At 38.3% G+C, this 18,951-nt stretch overlaps 1 protein-coding gene across 2 annotated transcripts in view; it reads right to left on the bottom strand.

The window, feature by feature from the left end:
• The window catches only part of LOC130930694 (unconventional myosin-VI-like), a 130,649-nt gene that overhangs the window by 69,871 nt on the left and 41,827 nt on the right, over positions 1–18,951 (bottom strand). For both annotated transcript variants that reach the window (XM_057858734.1, XM_057858735.1), the window contains exons 11-15: positions 13,556–13,736; positions 10,916–11,060; positions 7,288–7,445; positions 3,635–3,726; positions 3,277–3,349 (exon numbers count right to left, since the gene is read on the bottom strand). In XM_057858734.1, coding sequence (XP_057714717.1) covers positions 3,277–3,349; positions 3,635–3,726; positions 7,288–7,445; positions 10,916–11,060; positions 13,556–13,736 — 649 coding nt within the window. The remainder of the gene's footprint in view (positions 1–3,276; positions 3,350–3,634; positions 3,727–7,287; positions 7,446–10,915; positions 11,061–13,555; positions 13,737–18,951) is intronic.

Raw genomic sequence — 18,951 nt, 5'->3', positions numbered from 1 at the left:
GAATCATGAGAAACAAAGAAATAACAATCAGTCATCTTTGTAAATCTCACTGGAACAGCACCAAACAAAAGTTCCAGCATCATCACCTTGTCCAGTGAAGATTCTTGACTCTTGACACCTTGTCCAATGCAGATGCTTGACACTTGACAAGGTGATGATGCTGGAACTTTTGTTTGGCGCTGTTCCAGTGAGATTTACAAAGATGACTGCCTGAAGAAAACATCAAAATTCCCTCAGTCCTTGATGATATGGGGCGGCATGTCAGGCAAAGGCACTGGGGAGATGGTTGTGGTTAAATCTTCAATAAATACACAAGTTTACATTGAAATTTTAGACATCTTTCTTATCCCTTCAATTGAAAATATGTTTGTAATTTTCCAAGATGACTAAGCATCATGCCAGAGCTAAAACTGTTAAAGAATTCCTTGGAGAAAGACTCATCCAGTTAATGTCATGGCCTTCAAATAGCCCAGATCTCAACTTTATTGAAAACCTGCGTTGCTAATTGAAAAAAATGGTCCACAACAAGGCTCCGACCTGCAAAAATGATCTGACAACTGCAATCAAAGAGAGTTGGCACCAAACTGATGAAGAATACTCATCAAGTCCATGTCTCAGAGACCGCAAGCTGTCATAAAAGCCAGAGTTGGTGCTACTAAATACTAGAGATGGGTTTTGATTGTTATTTCTTTGTTTGTTTCTTATGATTCCATATTTTTTTCCTCAGTATGGAGTGATTCCATATATATTTCCCTGCACTTGCTCTATAAAAGTAACCTTTACTGACCACCACGATGTTTTTATTCATTTCTTTTAGTGTTTCTGAATGCTTAAGAGTTGCATTTTTAAACTAATTCATTATTTTCTCAAGCTTTTTATCTGAGTTTGTTCTATATAACAAATTGTCTGAGTGAGTGCTCGTCCGAGACTGGTGATTCCATACATTTTACTAGTGGTTGTATATGCAACTTTCATATTGTTGTATGTGTGCTCTCCAGGCAGTATTCTCTGTCAGTGTATTGCAGAGTTTGCATATGTTAACCCTCATAGGTCTACCTTCATTTTAATAGTGTCCTCAAGTGTTGCCCGAGTGGCTTGTTTTAATGTCAGAAGACCACCGCAGTTAAAGATATATGGTTCGTGGAATGCACTTAATTCTATACGCATGACGGTTATTTAAAAAAAAAAACAAAAAAAAAACAGCACTACTTCTGACCAGAGTTTGTGGTCCCTTGTTGAACATCACCAACAGGAGAAAGAATGCATCCATCTTGAGTAAATGCACGTATTTTATCATGCATTACCGTTTCAAATTCTCTAATTATTACGAATGAAAAATGATTAGGAGTGTAACAATTAATCGAATAATGGACAACTAATGGATGAGCAAATGAATCGACAACTATTTTGACAACCGCTTAATTGTTTCGGACATTCTTCACCTTAAACTTAAAATAAATCCAAATTCTCGAAATTATAATCTACATTGAAGAAATAGTATATTTTCTCGTCTTTACTCTTTGACTGTTTGTATTACTCTAACGTACCCAATATAAAATAAATAGCCTTTATATCATAGTTTAAGGAAAACACACAGAATATATTTGACATAGGGCATGAGAGATACATGACGCCTTCTGACCACGAAAGTCCAACGCGTGCGTCATGCAGCTGACTGACGCTGGCTACCAGGTGATAGGCAAGATATCTACAAGCCCACGTCTACAACACCAAATCCCGCAATCAGCTCTTCAAGACAGTCTAGAACAAATGGCGGGACATCCTGTAATAACACAACACCCTATAACAAAATGAACAAGTCAGACGGTGAGGTGCGCCAAACCTCCCACCTCAGTTGCCTCATTAACCATGACCCAGTAACGGTGACACACGAACTTGACTGCCCAAATCTGCAACAGAGGAAGACCCAAACACACCCCTCTTCCAGCCCACGGTCTGCCCCGCGAGAAACTTCAAAAAGACTGACTGTTTGACTAATCGTTGTCATTTTTTCTCTGGAATGTTTTGTTAACTTGTAATATGGCGACCCTGGAACCAGCCTGCCTCCTCGCCTGGGTCTGTTGCTTTTTTGCCTTGCCATTTGATCGCTGTCGACCTGAATAAATTGTCAACTTGTATTTCGAAGCCTTTTTCCAGCTTTTAAAATGGAGTCAAGACAAGGGGTTAAGACTATGTTGAACGCGTGAAGTTTGGCCTTTTGGGCGGGTTGTCCCGAGTCTCGCCGGCCCGGTTCGGTGAAGCTGCGCCAGCGCGGGTCTGGCGGTTCGGCTGGTGTGATTCCGGCAATCTGGCTAAAAGGTCAGATTCCTTCAACATGTAACTTCTCCGTTGTAAATATTATCAGATTTCTTCATTATATTTTTGTTAAATTGAAGAAGGGCATGAACAAAAATCAGTTTTTACAACAATTCACATTTTTGCCAATTTTCGGACATGTTACTGTCTAAACTAGCTTCTTAATAGGGCTGCAACAACTAGAACAACAACTTTGAACCGCAAGTTTACGTTTTGGAGAAGACTGCCAATGTTTTATAGCAGGCTAAAGTAGGTTGTCTTTTTTTCCCCATTAGTCTCAATGTAGCAATGCTAACGTTTCCAGTGTTTAATATACATGTGTTTTGTATGTCTGAACTGTAATTCTACGGCGTGTTGATTACCAATAAACATCTGTGAAATGAACTGGAGTCTCATCTGCCATCTACACACACGCACAAATGTATGCATGCACGCATGACGCACGCACGCGGGGATAAAACGCAGCCGCGAAAATTATCGCCCTCATTTTTATTTACCTTGCCACAAATGGACCCATTGCACATCGGGACAGGCTTAGCAACTTCAATAAAACATGTCGTTAGTTATTTAAAATTAAAATTTTCTCTCGGATCTACACAATTCCCGTAGGTCCCCCTTTTTGACTTCAAAACGGGGAATTTCGCCGAAAGGTGAGTGATTTTCATGCCTGAATAAGGTAAAGTACGGTAAGGCACAATAAGGTACTGTTTATGCGACTAAAAAAAGAAAACTGGAGACAAAATGGCGGATGAGACTCTGGCGTCGTAACATCAAAATCGTGTAAGTCGAGTACATCGTAACCTGGGAACTACCTGTATTGAGAATTCAACTTTTTAGCTCAGCTACACAAGCGCTTTGGCATAAACAATAGCGCATTAATAGGTTTCATTTCGATTACATCACATGTAGTACTTTTACGAAATGTCCCAGTTGTACACAAGAGAATAAAACAGAACCTACCGATGCAGTCTTGATTGTCAACATAATGCACTTCATTTACTCCCAGTCCTTCCCTTTGATAGAGCTCTTGTTCCTGCACAAAAAGTCAAAACGTAGCCCGAAATATCTGTTAAGTCGAAAGTGTCTGAAGTAACTCAACTCCTTTAATTGGAGCCTTTAAAAGAAAATAACATTAAGAGATCACAGGAGAGAAACAAGTGTCATCACACCCTCTGGGAAATTAGCATTCTAATTTTGTCGGGAACACCGGGAGACAGATACAGTACAGGGGCAAAGATGTCATCCGCGGCGTCCTGCCTCACTTGAAGACTAAATAAGGTGTCACTTTGCGACATGACAGAGAAGGTTTCTTATTTACCTCTTTCAGGATGCGCTCATTAAAGAACTGCTGTAATTTCTCGTTGCAGTAATTGATGCAGAACTGCTCGAAGCTGTTGTGTTCAAAGTATTCTGAGAAAAAGAAATACCAAAGCGTCAATTGCGGGTATAAAAAAAATACATTTAATGAGATTATATACACATTCTAATTGACTTGATAAAAGGACAAGATGCACAAGTTCCCTTATAATAATTCATTCCAAAAAACCTTCCCTAAAGCATTTTTGAAATTTAGGATTGATTCCACAAAAGAGTTTTTCCCCTTTGGCTTATTTCAAGTTATACAGTGGGGCAAATAAGTATTTAGTCAACCACTAATTGTGCAAGTTCTCCCACTTGAAAATATTAGAGAGGCCTGTAATTGTCTCAACCATGAAAGACAGAATGTGGAAAAAAAAAAAAAAAAAAAACAGAAAATCACAGTGTTTGATTTTTAAAGAATTTATTTCCAAATTAGTGTGGAAAATAAGTATTTGGTCAATACCAAAAGTTCATCTCAATACTTTGTTGTGTACCCTTTGTTGGCAATAACGGAGGCCAAACGTTTTCTGTAACTCTTCACAAGCTTGTCACACACTGTTGCTGGTATTTTGGCCCATTCCTCCGTGCAGATCTCCTCTAGAGCAGTGATGTTTTGGGGCTGTCGTTGGGCAACACTGACTTTCAACTCCCTCCAGAGATTTTCTATGTGGTTGAGATCTGGAGACTGGCTAGGCCACTCCAGGACCTTGAAATGCTTCTTCCGAAGCCACTCCTTTGTTGCCCTGGCTGTGTGTTTGGGATCATTGTCATGCTGAAAGACCCAGCCACGTCTCATCTTCAATGCCCTTGCTGATGGAAGGAGATTTTCACTCAAAATCTCTCGATACATGGCCCCATTCATTCTTTCCTTTACACAGATCAGTCGTCTGGGTCCCTTTGAAGAAAAACAGGTCCAAAGCATGATGCTCTAATATTTTCAAGTGGGAGAACTTGCACAATTAGCGGTTGACTAAATACTTATTTGCCCCACTGTATGTGACAGAAGTAGTCATCACTGTGAATAAGCATATGAAAATGCCTCTTAGTACAAAAGTTGCAAAGTAATTTTAATGACTTTATTATCCTTCACGCAACACTATCCATCCATTTTCTAAAAACACCTTTTAATGACACTACAAACTAAAGAGGGGGGTCCGATCCGGCCCGAATGGTGGTGTCGGTATCAGCGAGTACCAACAAACGGCATCAATACCATTTACTGATCCAGTATTTTAACACTTGACCCTAGTCTTTTTGTCTCTTGACGCTCACTACACTCTCTGTTGCGTGATGACACGTGATCACTTTGCATGCCAAGCAGCTATCGCTATCGGCCTGCTCCAGACCAATGAGAGCGGGCCAATAGCCGCTCTTAACCAATGCCGGGGCAGCATTTTCATATGGAGGAAGACAAACCTGAAGAAGGAAAGTCGGCAGTCTGGAAATATTTCAGCATAGAAACTCCATCGAGTACAATGGCTGCATGAAAGATTTGCAGCCTGAAAGTTTCGAGCGGTAGAGTTAAATCGGCTAGTTTCAATAGCTCGAACTTGATAAAACATTTGAAGACAAAATGTGAACGAACACAAAGAGTTTGAGGCTATGACAGCAGCAACTGCTACCAAGAGAAAGTTCAGCTCATTGTCTAATTTACTTCTTTTAATGAAAGAAATGACGCAGTAATTTCAGACCTGCTTCAAATGAAGGGTTGCCACCTTTGAGAAATACAAATAAGGGACACCCCCTTCGCGCCCAAAGCCGTACTGGCGACGGAAAAACAAAGGTGACATCCCCAAAACTCCTAAAATGCATAGAAATGTATCTATTTATTAGGGCTGTGAAACGATTAAAATTTTTAATTGAGTTAATTACAGCTTAAAAATTAATTAATCGTAATTAATCGCAATTCAAACCATCTATAAAATATGCTATATTTTTCTGTAAATTATTGTTGGAATGAAAAGATAAGACACAAGACAGATATATACATTCAACATATGGTACATAAGTACTGTATTTGTTTATTATAACAATAAATCAACAAGATGGCATTAATATTATTAACATTCTCTTGAAGCGATGGATAGAAAAACTTGTAGTTCTTAAAAGATAAATGTTAGTACAAGTTATAGAAATGTTATATTAAAACCCTTCGTAACGTTTTCGTTTTATTAAAATTTGTAAAATTTTCAATCAAAACATGAACTAGCTCACCCGCCATTGTTGATGTCAATACTTACACCATGCTCACTCCCCAAACCCATAAAATAATTTGCACCCAAGCGCCAGCAGAGGGCGCCAAACAACAAAAGACAAGTAACAAGTGGACATTACACTGCTGTCGTTTTAATCTGTTTGAGCTGGGCATGTGAGTTAATTGCGTCAAATATTTTAACGTGATTAATTAAAAAAATTAACTACCGCCCGTTAACGCGATAATTTTGACAGCCGTAGTTTTAAAATAAAATCACTATAACTTGTAACTAAGTCTTTCTATCTATGGATCCCTTTAACAGAAAGAATGTTAGTAATGCCATTTGTGGATTTATTGTTATAATAAACAAATACAGAACTTATCTACAGTACGTTGTATGTATATATCAGTCTTGTGTCTTATCTTTCCATTCCAACAATAATTTCCAGAAAAATATGGCATATTTTAGAGTTGGTTTGAATTGCGATTAATTATGATTAGTGCTGCAACGATTAATCGATTAACTCGAGTATTCAATTAGAAAAAAATTAATCGAATTAAATTTTGTTGCTTCGAGTATTCGTTTAGTTAAAGTGGCGTTGTATTGGTTTATTTTGAAAATGTTTGCATGTAGTTTTATTGATTTGGGTGGCAACAATGAATATAACTCCTTTCTCATGGCTGAAACCAGCTGCTCCCTGTTAAGACCAACATTAGCCAAGTTTTTGTTTGAGCTTATGTTTTTTAATGCATTCATGATTTAGTTTTAAGGTATATTTGACCGTTTTTTGTGGGAAAATATGTCTGAACCATTTGTTAAGAGCATCGTTTAAAAAAAAAAAAAAAAAAAAAAGGATTTTATAGCATTTCTGTGTAAGTTAGTTTTTTGTTGTTGTACATAGATTCTCATTTAAAAAATATTTATATTTTATCTTTATAATATTTAAAATGTTTTAGGCTCAGCTCGGGTATTTTAATTTTTAATGTTCCTTATCCGATTACTCGATTATTCGAACTAACTAGTCCATCGATTAATTGACTAGTAAGATATTCGATAGCTGCAGCCCTAATTATGATTAATTAATTTTTAAGCTGTGATTAACTCGATTAAAACTTTTAATCGTTTGACATCCCTACTTAATACATGTAAATTACTTTTTTTTTTTTTTTTACTTGCATGACTCTTTGGAAAGTTAAATTGCTACTAATACTGGCTTTTGAGTTAATGAAGGTTTAATTCCCTTTACATTATTTCCTATGGGAAATTTGCATTGAAATTAGAAGCCCATGTTAGTCAGTCATGCATCAGATTGTGTTAGGGGAAGTTAAGAGGTTCCACTGAATTATTAAAAAAAAAAGCTGCTAAAGCTATTTGAAAAAAGCATTTAATCACTTTTTTTTTGAGACAGTATATTTACCAAAACCAGCAATGTCCAGCACGCCGATGAAGCTTGAGGAGGACTTGAAAGGGAAACACTGGTTCACTCGTTTGACCACGTGATCGAAGAGGCGGCTGTACACTGCCTTGGCCAGGGCATCGCGGGCATTGTTAGCTTGTTCCACTTTTAGAGGCACCCTTTAATGGCACATGGCAATAAATATCAGTCATCTGCTCTACATACCGTAATTTTCGGACTATAAGCCGCTACTTTTTTCCATCATTTTGAATCCTGCGGTTTATAGTCCAGTGCAGCTTATTTGTTGATTTATCTGGGTTAATAGGTAACACTTTATCTGTCAGTGGCGTAATAAAACTGCCATAAGACGTGATTATGACACTACCATGGGCATTTATGAATGCTTATGACAGATGCCATTATGTTTAATATGGGTAATTTTGTCACCAACATTTATGTCCAGCTCGGATCTTTTACATCTATTCAAAAGTGAGATAATTTGCCGGATGACACAAAATGACATCTGTCATAAGCATTCATTAATGCTCATGGCAGTGTCATATGGGGCGCCGCTTGTAAAGCAGCACATGCTCATAATTACGACAACATTTTCTCACATTTAGCGCCACACAGTGTTTAAAACGTGGTGGAAATTTTTAGAGTCACTTTTCTTTGCACAATTAGAACATTATTTAACACCTTAAATACTTATTTTTAAATAAGACGTTTTGGACCTGATTGTTTAAACCCAGAACTAAATATTTAATTTAAATCCTAAATGTATATCCTATATCCTCAATCTCGAAATGGTTGGAAATAAATATTTAGCTTAATATGCAAATTCACATGACTGGAGACCGGAAGTAAGAAAATAAAAGCTGGGGCACACAAAATACTCTTTAAATAGTTTCTCCTAAATATGTATTTTACCTATATATTGTTATCATCACAATGACTCATGTCTAAGAGCAGACTGCCACCGTTGAGTAGGTTTAATTCATTTTCAAGCAACGTAAACAGACAATCTGAGCTGCTCAACCAGCTTTTATTTTGTTACTTCCGGTCTCCAATCATGTGAATTTGCATATTAAGCTAAATATTTAGTTCTGGCGTTTCCTGATTTAACATTTAGGATATACGTTTAAGATTTAAATTTATTTAGGGCTGTCAAAATTAACGCGTTAACGAGCAGTAATTAATTTTTTAAATGAATCCAGTTAAAATATTTGACGCAATTAACGCACAAATGCCCCGCTCAAACATATTAAAAGGACAGCAAAGTGAAAGGTGTACTTGTTGTGTTTTTCGGAGTTTTGCTGCCCTCTGCTGGCTCTTGGGTGCGACTGATTTTATAGGCTTCAGCATCCATGAGCATTGTGTAAGTAATTATTGACATCAACAATGGCGGGCTACTAGTTTATTTTTTGATTGAAAATTTTACTAATTTTATTAAAACGAAAACATGGAGAGGGGTTTTAATATAACATTTCTATAACTTGTACTAATTATTATCTTTTATTTATTTTCTATAAATTTTTATAAATATTTATATATTTTATTTATTTATATATACTTATATATTTTATTTATTATTTTTATTTATCCTTTAAGACCCACAAGTCTTTCTATCCATGGATCGCTTTAACAGAATGTTAATAATGGTAATGCCATCTTGTTGATTTATTGTTATAATAAACAAATACAGTACTTATCTACCGTATGTTGAATGTATATATCCGTTTCCATTTCAACAATAATTTACAGAAAAATATGGCATATTTTATAGATGGTTTGAATTGCGATTAATTGCGATGAATTACGATTAATTAATTTTTGAGCTGTAATTAACTCGATTAAAAATTTTAATCGTTTGACACCCCTAAATTAAATATTTAGTTTAAACAATCAAGTCCAAAAGTTCTTAATTAAAAATAAAAATATTGAAGTTGCTAAATAATGTTGTAAATGGGCAAAAAAGCAAGTGGCTCTAAAAATATCACACCATTTTAAACACTGTGTGGCGCTAAATGTGAGAAAATGTTGTCGTAATTTTGAGCATGTGCTTCTTTACAAACGGCGCCCCATAGTGTTATGTTATAATTATGATGGGCTTATGGCGCCACTGTCAAATATAAAGTGTCCCCAAATACCAGAGTTAGCAATTAATGAAACAACTGGATTAGTAACTGAAGAAATAATTAGCACAGAACATGAATTTTCATTGTTATTTACATTTCTAGCGCTGCAATGCACGCTAGGAGGCACAACAGTGTTGACAGCAGGTGGCAGAAGAGATTGACTGTCTTCCCCAAGGGAGCAGTGATGCCCAAATGAAGCTTCTTGAAGCAATGACGCTTTGCAGCCAATTGGTTCAAAGATTAACGGTGGTTCATTTGGTCTTATGACAGTCTTATGATGCCGCTGTCAAATAAAATTTTACCTGTTAATATCTTTTGGTGTAAATATCCCATAATTCAGTGAGGACAGCTGTGGCTTATTGTCGGGTGCGTCTTATCTATAAACAAATGCTGTTTTCGTGTCAAATTTGGTGGGTGGCGGCTTATAGTCAGGTGCGCCTTATAGTCCAGAAATTACGGTAATTAATTCAATATCGTTTTCAACAAAACTCTGATTAAACATTCTCTCTTGGTGTTTTTGCAAAAAATGGTTACGTTTCAAGTCTAATTCCATGATCAAACATGAACAGAAAGTACAGCATGACCCTTGAACTCCACTTGACTTTGTAATATCATTTTACCACTTTTTTTTTTTCAATTAATTATTTATCCGGGTTGACCGTGAGGACAAAGTGCAGTCCCACAATGACCCAGAGATCAACTTGAATATTCCAGCTGGGCGAATTTAATATTAATAAATGTGCCTTTTAGCAAGCATTCACGTCCTCACTATTTTAAATTCCAAACATTCCGTCCGCAACCTGCCGATCGTTCAATTTCTCCATTTTGTAACAGTTTTAAAGCTGCAGGTCGTCTAAAACACATCCGATCTGACAAGCATTTTTATCCGTGGCAATGTTTCACATCCCCTCTGGAGAGGGACTCAACCATAAGTGATACAATAACAGTGTCCGTCCACAGCTTTATGCTTCAGTCAAATTCCCCGAGGCGGCGTGAATCAGCCCAGGCCTTTATGACAAAGGCAGGCTCGGCCTCCCTCCTCCACACAGTGGGGGCCTTTATTTCATTTTATTTCTTTTTTTTTTTTTTTTTTTGGTATGGTGTTGAAGCCACACTGTATGCCCTCTCAGATACCTCCTGCATTATTCATAAGGGGGAAACACTTCCAGGCCAGGCCAGCATCTGGCCCTCTTTAAATATTAATCGACCGAGCCCGGTCCGATCACTCAAACACTATATCTCCACTGCAAGTACATGGGAGCAATTCCAGAATGGACTGTAGCGTATCCTGCACTGCATAAGTGATATACTGTATGGATAAAACACCAAGAAAAATGACTTACTCCACAATATATGTGCTTTATGTAAAATTACAAAGATACAGATACAATCAATCTTGAGTGAGTTCTTCAAAGCAGTTAGGAAAAAGCATCTAATTAGTTCGAACTTGTATTGGCTCTGTCTGTAATGCACTGATGTCAAGTGGCAGAGCAGAATGCGTCAGTTCTTACTTGATAACCGTTCCTTTGGCGCCCCCTGCCGTCGTGAGCATAACCCTCGTTGTAAGGCTGACCTTCAAATCATCCTGATCCAGACCCAGGAGATCGGCGCAATATTCCAGAGTCTGACGGGATTGATTCTTCAGAATGCAGCCCCCTAGAAAATACAAACAACAAGCATACTATCTATAATACAAAATCGTTTTGTCATGTTCCTGCTTTGTTTAGACCGCTCATCTTTGTTAAAGCATTGTCATTGTAGAATTAGAGATTAAAAAAACAAAAAAGTAAATGTTGAACTAAAAATGGAAGTATGTGTGATCAAAGACTGACAGGCCATAACAAACAAAAATCTGATATGTTTCATTAAAAAATGAAACTAATAAAATTATTCAATTAATTAATATGTTGTATATCAATAAAGTATATATAAAAACGAAAAACTTAAATTATGACTACAGAAAACCTAAATTGAAAAAAGGTTCTCTGCAGATTAAAAAAGTCAAGTTTAAATATATGAGAGAGAGAGAGAGAGAGAGAGAGAGAGAGAGAGAGAGAGAGAGAGAGAGAGAGAGAGAGAGAGAGAGAGAGAGAGAGAGAGAGAGAGAGAGAGAGAGAGAGAGAGAGAGAGAGAGAGAGAGAGAGAGAGAGACAGAGAGACATCTAGAGCAGGGGTGGGCAGACTATTCCACAAAGGGGAAAAGTGGGCGCGGGTTTTTGTTGCAAACCATTAAGAGGACACCTTTTCACCAATCTGCTATTTTAGAAGTGCAAAAAGTCGATTGCAGTCAGGTGCTTCTCATTTCTGCTGAAACCTCATTGGTTAAACTATCTGTGCTGGCTCAGTTGGAACAAAGACCAGGACCCACTGCGGCTCTCGAGGACCTGTTTGCCCACCCCTGATCTAGAGAGATAGATTACATTGATAAATAGATATATGTAGCAGGGGTCGCGTTAACCGAATATTTTCCGTCGTTGACCGTTTTTTTAAAACGGTGACGGAAAAAACTGAAGTCCATCTGTCATTTTGACAGGTTGCAATTCACACCCCAGACCACAGGGTGGCAAGTGAGCATAATAATTAGCTATTGTCTCTCTTGATGCATGACGTTGTTGGCCTCACTCGGAAAAATGTCAAGGCAACTGAGTGTCCGAAGTTTCTTCAAAAAGCCCCAAAACGACGATGGTGTTGATAAAAGAGGTGAAAAAAAGAGTGTGGCCGCAGAGCGCGGATTCAGCCTCCAGAACAACATCAAAACAGCCATGAGAAGTCGTCTGTCCGAGGCAAAAGTCCAAAACCTCATGACAATAGCCTCTGCAGCAATCCCAGTTGAGACATTTGATTATGCACAAGCGGGCACGCAATTCAAGTCCATGCGCACCAGGAGGAAGGTGTTAGACTGCGTTCAGGCCACAGCAGGTGAACTGTTGATTTCATTGTTCCATATGTAGCCTACCTACTGGGGCCACAGTCAGCTGTTTCTGTCACTGCGGAGAAAAAGTTACATATTCATCTGCTTGATGTGTGATGGCACGGTGTGGATTCTCTGTTAAGCTTGTTCGGACAAAATATTAAATAAAAATGAATGAAAACTAAATACTATTGAATATGTCATTATTATCATTTTAAAAATTTAAGTGATGGGTAAAAACAGATTATGACCGGGTTTTTATGACCCTGTCAGTCAAAATGACAGACAATGAAAATGTCTAGCGCAACCTCTGATATGTAGATATATAGACAGATATAGACATATATATCACGAGAGCGAGCGTGAGATATAGAAATAGATATATAGAGATATATAACGAGAGTGAGAGAGTGATTGCGAGACAGACAGACAGAATTTATTTTAACAGTACAGACTAACATTATTTCGACTTTACAACAGCGGACTCTTGAGTTGTTATTTATTCATTTTTTTTAAAATAATGTTGACTTTTGTTTTGTGATGCATGCTTTTATTATGGTGCAGGAAACGTACAGCAGGAAGTACTTCTGCAAGCGAGTCAGAGCGCATGTACACACGAAGAAAAACGTTTTTGCGCACACGAAGACAAGCGCACGCACACACACGGGGAAGAGCAATTTGCTCCCACGAAAAAGGGGAAAGAGCTGCAAGCCTGCGCGTACATTTGTTGCTTGTGAGCCATCCACAGAGGCAACACTTTTTGTAAGGTTTATTGTGCATTTTCAATTGTAGTCAAATACTTGGGGCGAGTTGATGTGATTGTGTTTGGTGATGTGCGTACGCTAACTGATACATGCTCATCGTTTGGTGGATTGTTATTGCTGTATCAGCAGCTAGCTATAAATGCAAATTTGAATTGCCGTTATTGAAGATGAATGTGATATAATTTCATTTGTATTTTAGTTTTATTCTGCAAGTGTTGATGTCATGAGCAATTGAATAAAGTCAGCAAACCACAGAGATGTTTGACATCTGAAGCTTTGCTGGTGAAAAGTGGGCGTGTAATGGGAGGGTCACATGTTCACATTTGATCCACCACTGTTTGCAGGAATGCATAAATTAAAAAAAAGTAGTGTTGCCAGTTTTATTGTGTGTAGTTTGAACACCCTTGAACAATTTAAGATTTAGGGACTCTTAGGGTTTAACATCATAAATTAAAGAAAAAATTATTCTGTCCAACCTGAGCTGCTTCCCGTTTCTTCAAAGTCAATGTTCCCGAGATGCAGAACGCCAGCAACCACCCTAAACAGGTCCAGCTTCTCGGCATCATCAAGACCAATCTTTTTCATGGCCACGCACATCCTATTAAAGTCTCCCTGGTCGTCGAGAAAAGGGTCCTTCAGCGCACCCAGCTTCACGTGCTGCAGGAAGAAGTGGAGAGGAAAATCATGTCATCCATGTCAATCAATGCTTTCTTCAGCAGAGGCTAAACGGCACGCAACAGACACACTCCTTCCAAATGTACAAAGTACCTGAGTTTATAGTTCATGCATTAATAATGAAAGAAGAACCATGCAGTGTGAAAGAAAATTAAAAAAAAGAAGTCTTCTCTTCTTCTCTACAAGGACTTCACTGTTAAGTAGCCTGTAACTACTGAAGAACAACTGTGTATTTACAAAAAATGGAAAAGTTACAAACAAGAAAAAGATACAATGAAACCAGAAAAAGCTGAATCACAGCACGCTACATGCAATTCTTCACTCAAAATTGCAAAAATTAAAGGAGAAATGAAAGACGAAATCACCTTATTGTCCTTTACATGACAAATATGATGTAGGGTAGACAGATAATTAGCAAAATTAATTAGCAATACAACTGAGACAACCAACACGTATTGTGTAAACATACATATGTGACATATTACAAATCAAAGGAAATCACCTTTGGTGTTGGTAAATGGTGTTATACTTATATAGCGCTTTTCCACCTTTCAAGGCGCTCAAAGCGCTTTACACTATCTCACTATTCACCTACTGGTGACGCAGCACCAGGAGCAACATGGGGTTCAGTATCTTGCTCAAGGATACTTAGGCGAGTTCATCAGGGCGAAGAATCGAACCCACAACCTCTGGGTTGGGGGGACAACTACTCTACCACTGAGCCACGCCACCCCTTTGTCCAACATAGACTCGAACAACTGTCTACATCAGTGAATTAAAGTGCCTATGACAGCAAAAAGCATGTTTATTTCATATTTCACGCAATATTTTATGCTCTTGTATGAAATTGACCACTTGGATGTAGGTGGAGGCGATCGATTTATATCATTTTTGAATTCCGCACCATGAAAATGAGTGACTTCCTGGAATGAGGAGGAATGCAAATGTAACATCACCTAGCATCTCACGATACAGGATTGCTTTACTGCATGCAGATTCAGCTTATTTTGCGGATTAATTCTTATATTTTTCGCATCAAGCCAGCCAAATGGGCTGTAGGGTTTTGTTGCTGCACCGGGGAGAGGGGTGTGAGCCCTTTGGGGTTTCAAAAAGTTCCCGTTCACCGCGGAGATCTGCCAAAACAAGTCCAACAACTGTGGGACTATTGGACTTACGAGGAAGTGAGTAAACATCGTGTTTTGTATTATGTCAAATACTGGGATCATGGCACACATTTTAATAAGGAAGTGGCTTGCATTTTGTGGCTCACTGTCCACTGAGAAGGCCACTAGGCCGACGACCGGCGGCTTGTAACACCCCCCCCTGGGTCCTCTTCACGTGCCCGCCGGGAAAGCGCTATACTCAGCTTATGCTCATGCAGTTCTCCATATTGTCCAAACTTCCAGCCCCCTCTGCCCTCTTCGTGTGCCCGGCAATTGACCACTATGCTCGGGTTGGGCTCTGGCAGCTACGTGCTCCTCTGACTTCGGCTGGTTTGTCCAGCGGTCATTCTCCAGTTTCTTCCCCGGCAACAAGCAATCCTGCCCGCAGCAGGGGAACGACGGCATGTAACTTGCTCGCTGCCGTGTGACATGAGCCGGGTAGTTTTGTGTGATTTTTTGTTTTCGAAAGGTGAGAATAAGAATAAGGAACGCCGCTCGATTCAGGTTAGCATGACAGCTAGCTGTCACGCCTCCTGGTTTGTTTACGCTTTCTGAAGCCGGGGCATGGAAATGACAAAAGCCCGATGAACTCCGGTGGCATAAAATATCGTTCAGGAGGTGTCCACAGTTTTGACCGTTATGGAGTAATTTTGCCCTGTCGTACTGAATAAGTGCATTTTTAATATTCCATATTCCATTTAGCACGAGACTGTTTTTTTTTTTGTAATGTAATGTTTTAATTTGTAATGACCATACCATTTAGCAATTGGGGAAAAAATACTTAGATGAAAAGAATAGCTTGTAAAAATATTGGACTAGAGAGATTGAAACAATAACATTTTGCTGTGCTCTTAGTCGTATTTTCCTCGTTCTAAATCTTCCCCCTCAATGGGCTGCATTCTAAATCAGATGAAATCGTTAGCCTGCCGGCATCATCCTCCAGCTGCAGACGCTAGAGCGCTATAATGACAGGCGGGGCTAAATGGCAGATTAAAAGACTCATTTTTCGTCATCTGCGCTTTGACAAATTGTTGTATATAGTCGAATTGTCTCAAAATACGATTTTAATTCACATAATAATGCTATTTAAGATATTTTTTATGCTGTCACAGGCACTTTAAGGGTGCTTTCACACTAGACCAAAAGGACCGGAGAAATATCTCCCTCCTGGGAGGGGAGTGTCACAGCGTGGTGCTGTGATACCGCACGTAATGTAGCATAGGATTATTTTTACATGTAGACTGTATATAGCTTTTTTTCTTTTTTTAACTGTCTTTGATTTTGCAATGATAATATCAACATGCATCTGTGTCAATTTTTTGTCAACTGACTGTTTTGTGAAGCAGAAGTGTGTATGCACGTAACTTTGAAAGTTTGAAAAAAGAAAAAAAAAGAAATTATGTAGCTTAGCTTAGCAATTCACCGCTCGGCCTGCGGCATGGATGCTCTCTCCAGACTCAATGCCGAGCAACTGGAATATATAAAAAATCCTTAGCGGAAAATTTAACTACGAAACAGAATCGCGTGGTACTCCAAGTCACACAGGTGTGAAATCCCTCTCACTTTTGTGACTTTTTGGACTGTCAAATTTGTTTTTTTAGGTTGATTGACAGTGGACAAGCACCTACCATGAAATTTCAAACCCGCCCATCATTTCGAAGTGGGAGAACTTGCAAAATCGCAGGATGTTCAAATACTTATTTTCCGCACTGTACATGGTAATAATTATTAGGGCTGTCAAACGATTAAAATTTTTAATGGAGTTAATTACAGCTTAAAAATTAATTAATCGTAATTAATCGCAATTCAAACTAGCTTCTTTGGAGTGTCCTATTCGCCCATCTTAACATGTGAACTGCTAGCGTATGATTATGTACTGTATTTGATGATGTGCGAATAAACTGAAACTGAACTGAAACCATCTATAAAATATGCCATCTTTTTCTGTAAATTATTGTTGGAATGGAAAGATAAGACACAAGACGGATATATACATTCAACATACGGTACATAAGTACTGTATTTCTTTATTATAACAATAAATCAACAAGACGGCATTAACATTATTAACATTCTCTTAAAGTGATCCATGGATAGAAAGACTTGTAGTTCTTAAAAGATAAATGTTAGTGCAAGTTATAGAAATGTTATATTAAAACCCCTCTTCATGTTTTCGTTTTATTAAAATTTGTAAAATTTTCAATCAAAAAATAAACTAGTAGCTCGCCATTGTTGATGTCAATAATTACAAAAAGCTCACTCATGGTGTAACACATAAAATCAGTTGTACCAAAGCGCCAGCAGAGGGCGCCTAACACCAAAAAACAAGTAACAAGCGGACACTCCACTGTGCTGTCATTTTAAGATGTTTGAGCGGGCATGTGCGTTAATTGCGTCAAATATTTTAACGTGATTAAAATTACGCCCGTAAACGCGATAATTTTGACAGCCCTAATAATTATTAAATGGTTATTAAATATTTGCGTTCACCAATGAAGGCTCACAATAAAGTACTGATTGTTATAATAGTATGTTCCATGATTGATTGCAGTAAAGATACATTTTAGTGATTGATAACTATAGACATTTTTAGATCTTGTCTTAAAGAAGCCTTGAAGAGGCCTCTTGCCTGTGCTGACACATATGTATATGAATCCACCTACATGCACACACATAGCCAAACAAATACAAGGGGTGTCGCCAGCTTGCTTCCTTTCCCTTTTGAGCAAGACACCTGTCTGTTGCTAGGGCCATCCCAAATAAAAAGAGAGATGAAGGAGGGGCTAGTCAGACCTATTGCGGAAGCTGTATTCTGTAGTCTAGTATTGCATTGTATAGTTTCCCCTCCTTCTCCTTGCAAGCTTTTCAAATAAATTGAGATTGCCTTTTCTCCTTATTTCGGGCAATATTATAAATGTCTACCTACGGATTTGTATTTGAATTTGACACCAGGTTAGACCAACTATTGGTAATTTGGAAAGTATGCACAAGCAACAACATTTGAAAGAGGGTATGATCATTTCCAGCCAATTGTAAATGGAGAGGACTTCAAGTATGTAGTGCTTATACTGAATCTACACCATGACAGTGCCCAAAGTACTTCGCTTCAGCTCACGTTCACATCATTTATAAAGTTCTGCTGGGAGCAATTTCGTGTTCAGTGTTCTGCTGACCCTTCAGTTACTGGATGACCTGCTCTACCAACTGCACCACGGTCAGTCGTGATGATGAAGATAATGACCAGTCACATTGTCATTACTTTTAAACGCAGTGCGAATCCAGGAGGTTGAAGCTTGAGGGGCATACTTTGATGGACAAATGAGAAATCACTGATCTGCGCTGTGAAGTGGGCACATTTAGACCTTCTTTAGCCCTAAATATTCGAGTCCGTGTGTGAGAAATTCAATCAAGCAATCAATAAGTGAATTTTTGGGTGAATATCTTATCTTTCTGAATTTTGTGATTTTGCAAGATCATAATAATGCTGCCTGCCCATATTTCTTTATACTCAGTAGCTCAGCACCCCGTAAGTGGTATCATCTTCAGACAGCAAAGTTGATGAGTCTGAATCAAGAGCACGCCTACTAATTGGAAATTAGTATTGCACTCCATTTTGCAGAAGGGATCCACGGATAGAAAGACATGTAGTTCCTAAAAGATAAATGTTAGTACGAGTTATACTAATTTGATATTAAAAATCCTCTTGTTGATGTTTTCGTTTTAAGAACATTTGAAAATTCTTTTAACTAGTTGGTCGCCATTGTTGTCAACGTCGCATGGACACGCAGCCGGACTTCACAGTGTCGCTCTTTAACTACATAAACACGTCGTGGGTTCTGCCTTTCCAATTTGAACCCGAGCAGAATATTAATGAGAAGGACAGCCTTGTCAATATTTCACAAAACAAGCAGCAAAAGAAAAATGAGCACGAAAGACGGGATGAGAGGAGTAGCGAACATGTGTCAAGTTCGCTAGTGACAGCGAGCTTCACTTTTCAGGTCTGGTTCAAATAGGAAGGGTAGAACCGACGACAT

The sequence above is a fragment of the Corythoichthys intestinalis genome, chromosome 15 (assembly GCF_030265065.1).
Source record: "Corythoichthys intestinalis isolate RoL2023-P3 chromosome 15, ASM3026506v1, whole genome shotgun sequence".
Taxonomy (NCBI): domain Eukaryota; kingdom Metazoa; phylum Chordata; class Actinopteri; order Syngnathiformes; family Syngnathidae; genus Corythoichthys; species Corythoichthys intestinalis.
The sequence above is the reverse complement of the archived record's forward strand: the minus strand, read 5'-3'. Positions and strand labels throughout refer to the sequence as shown.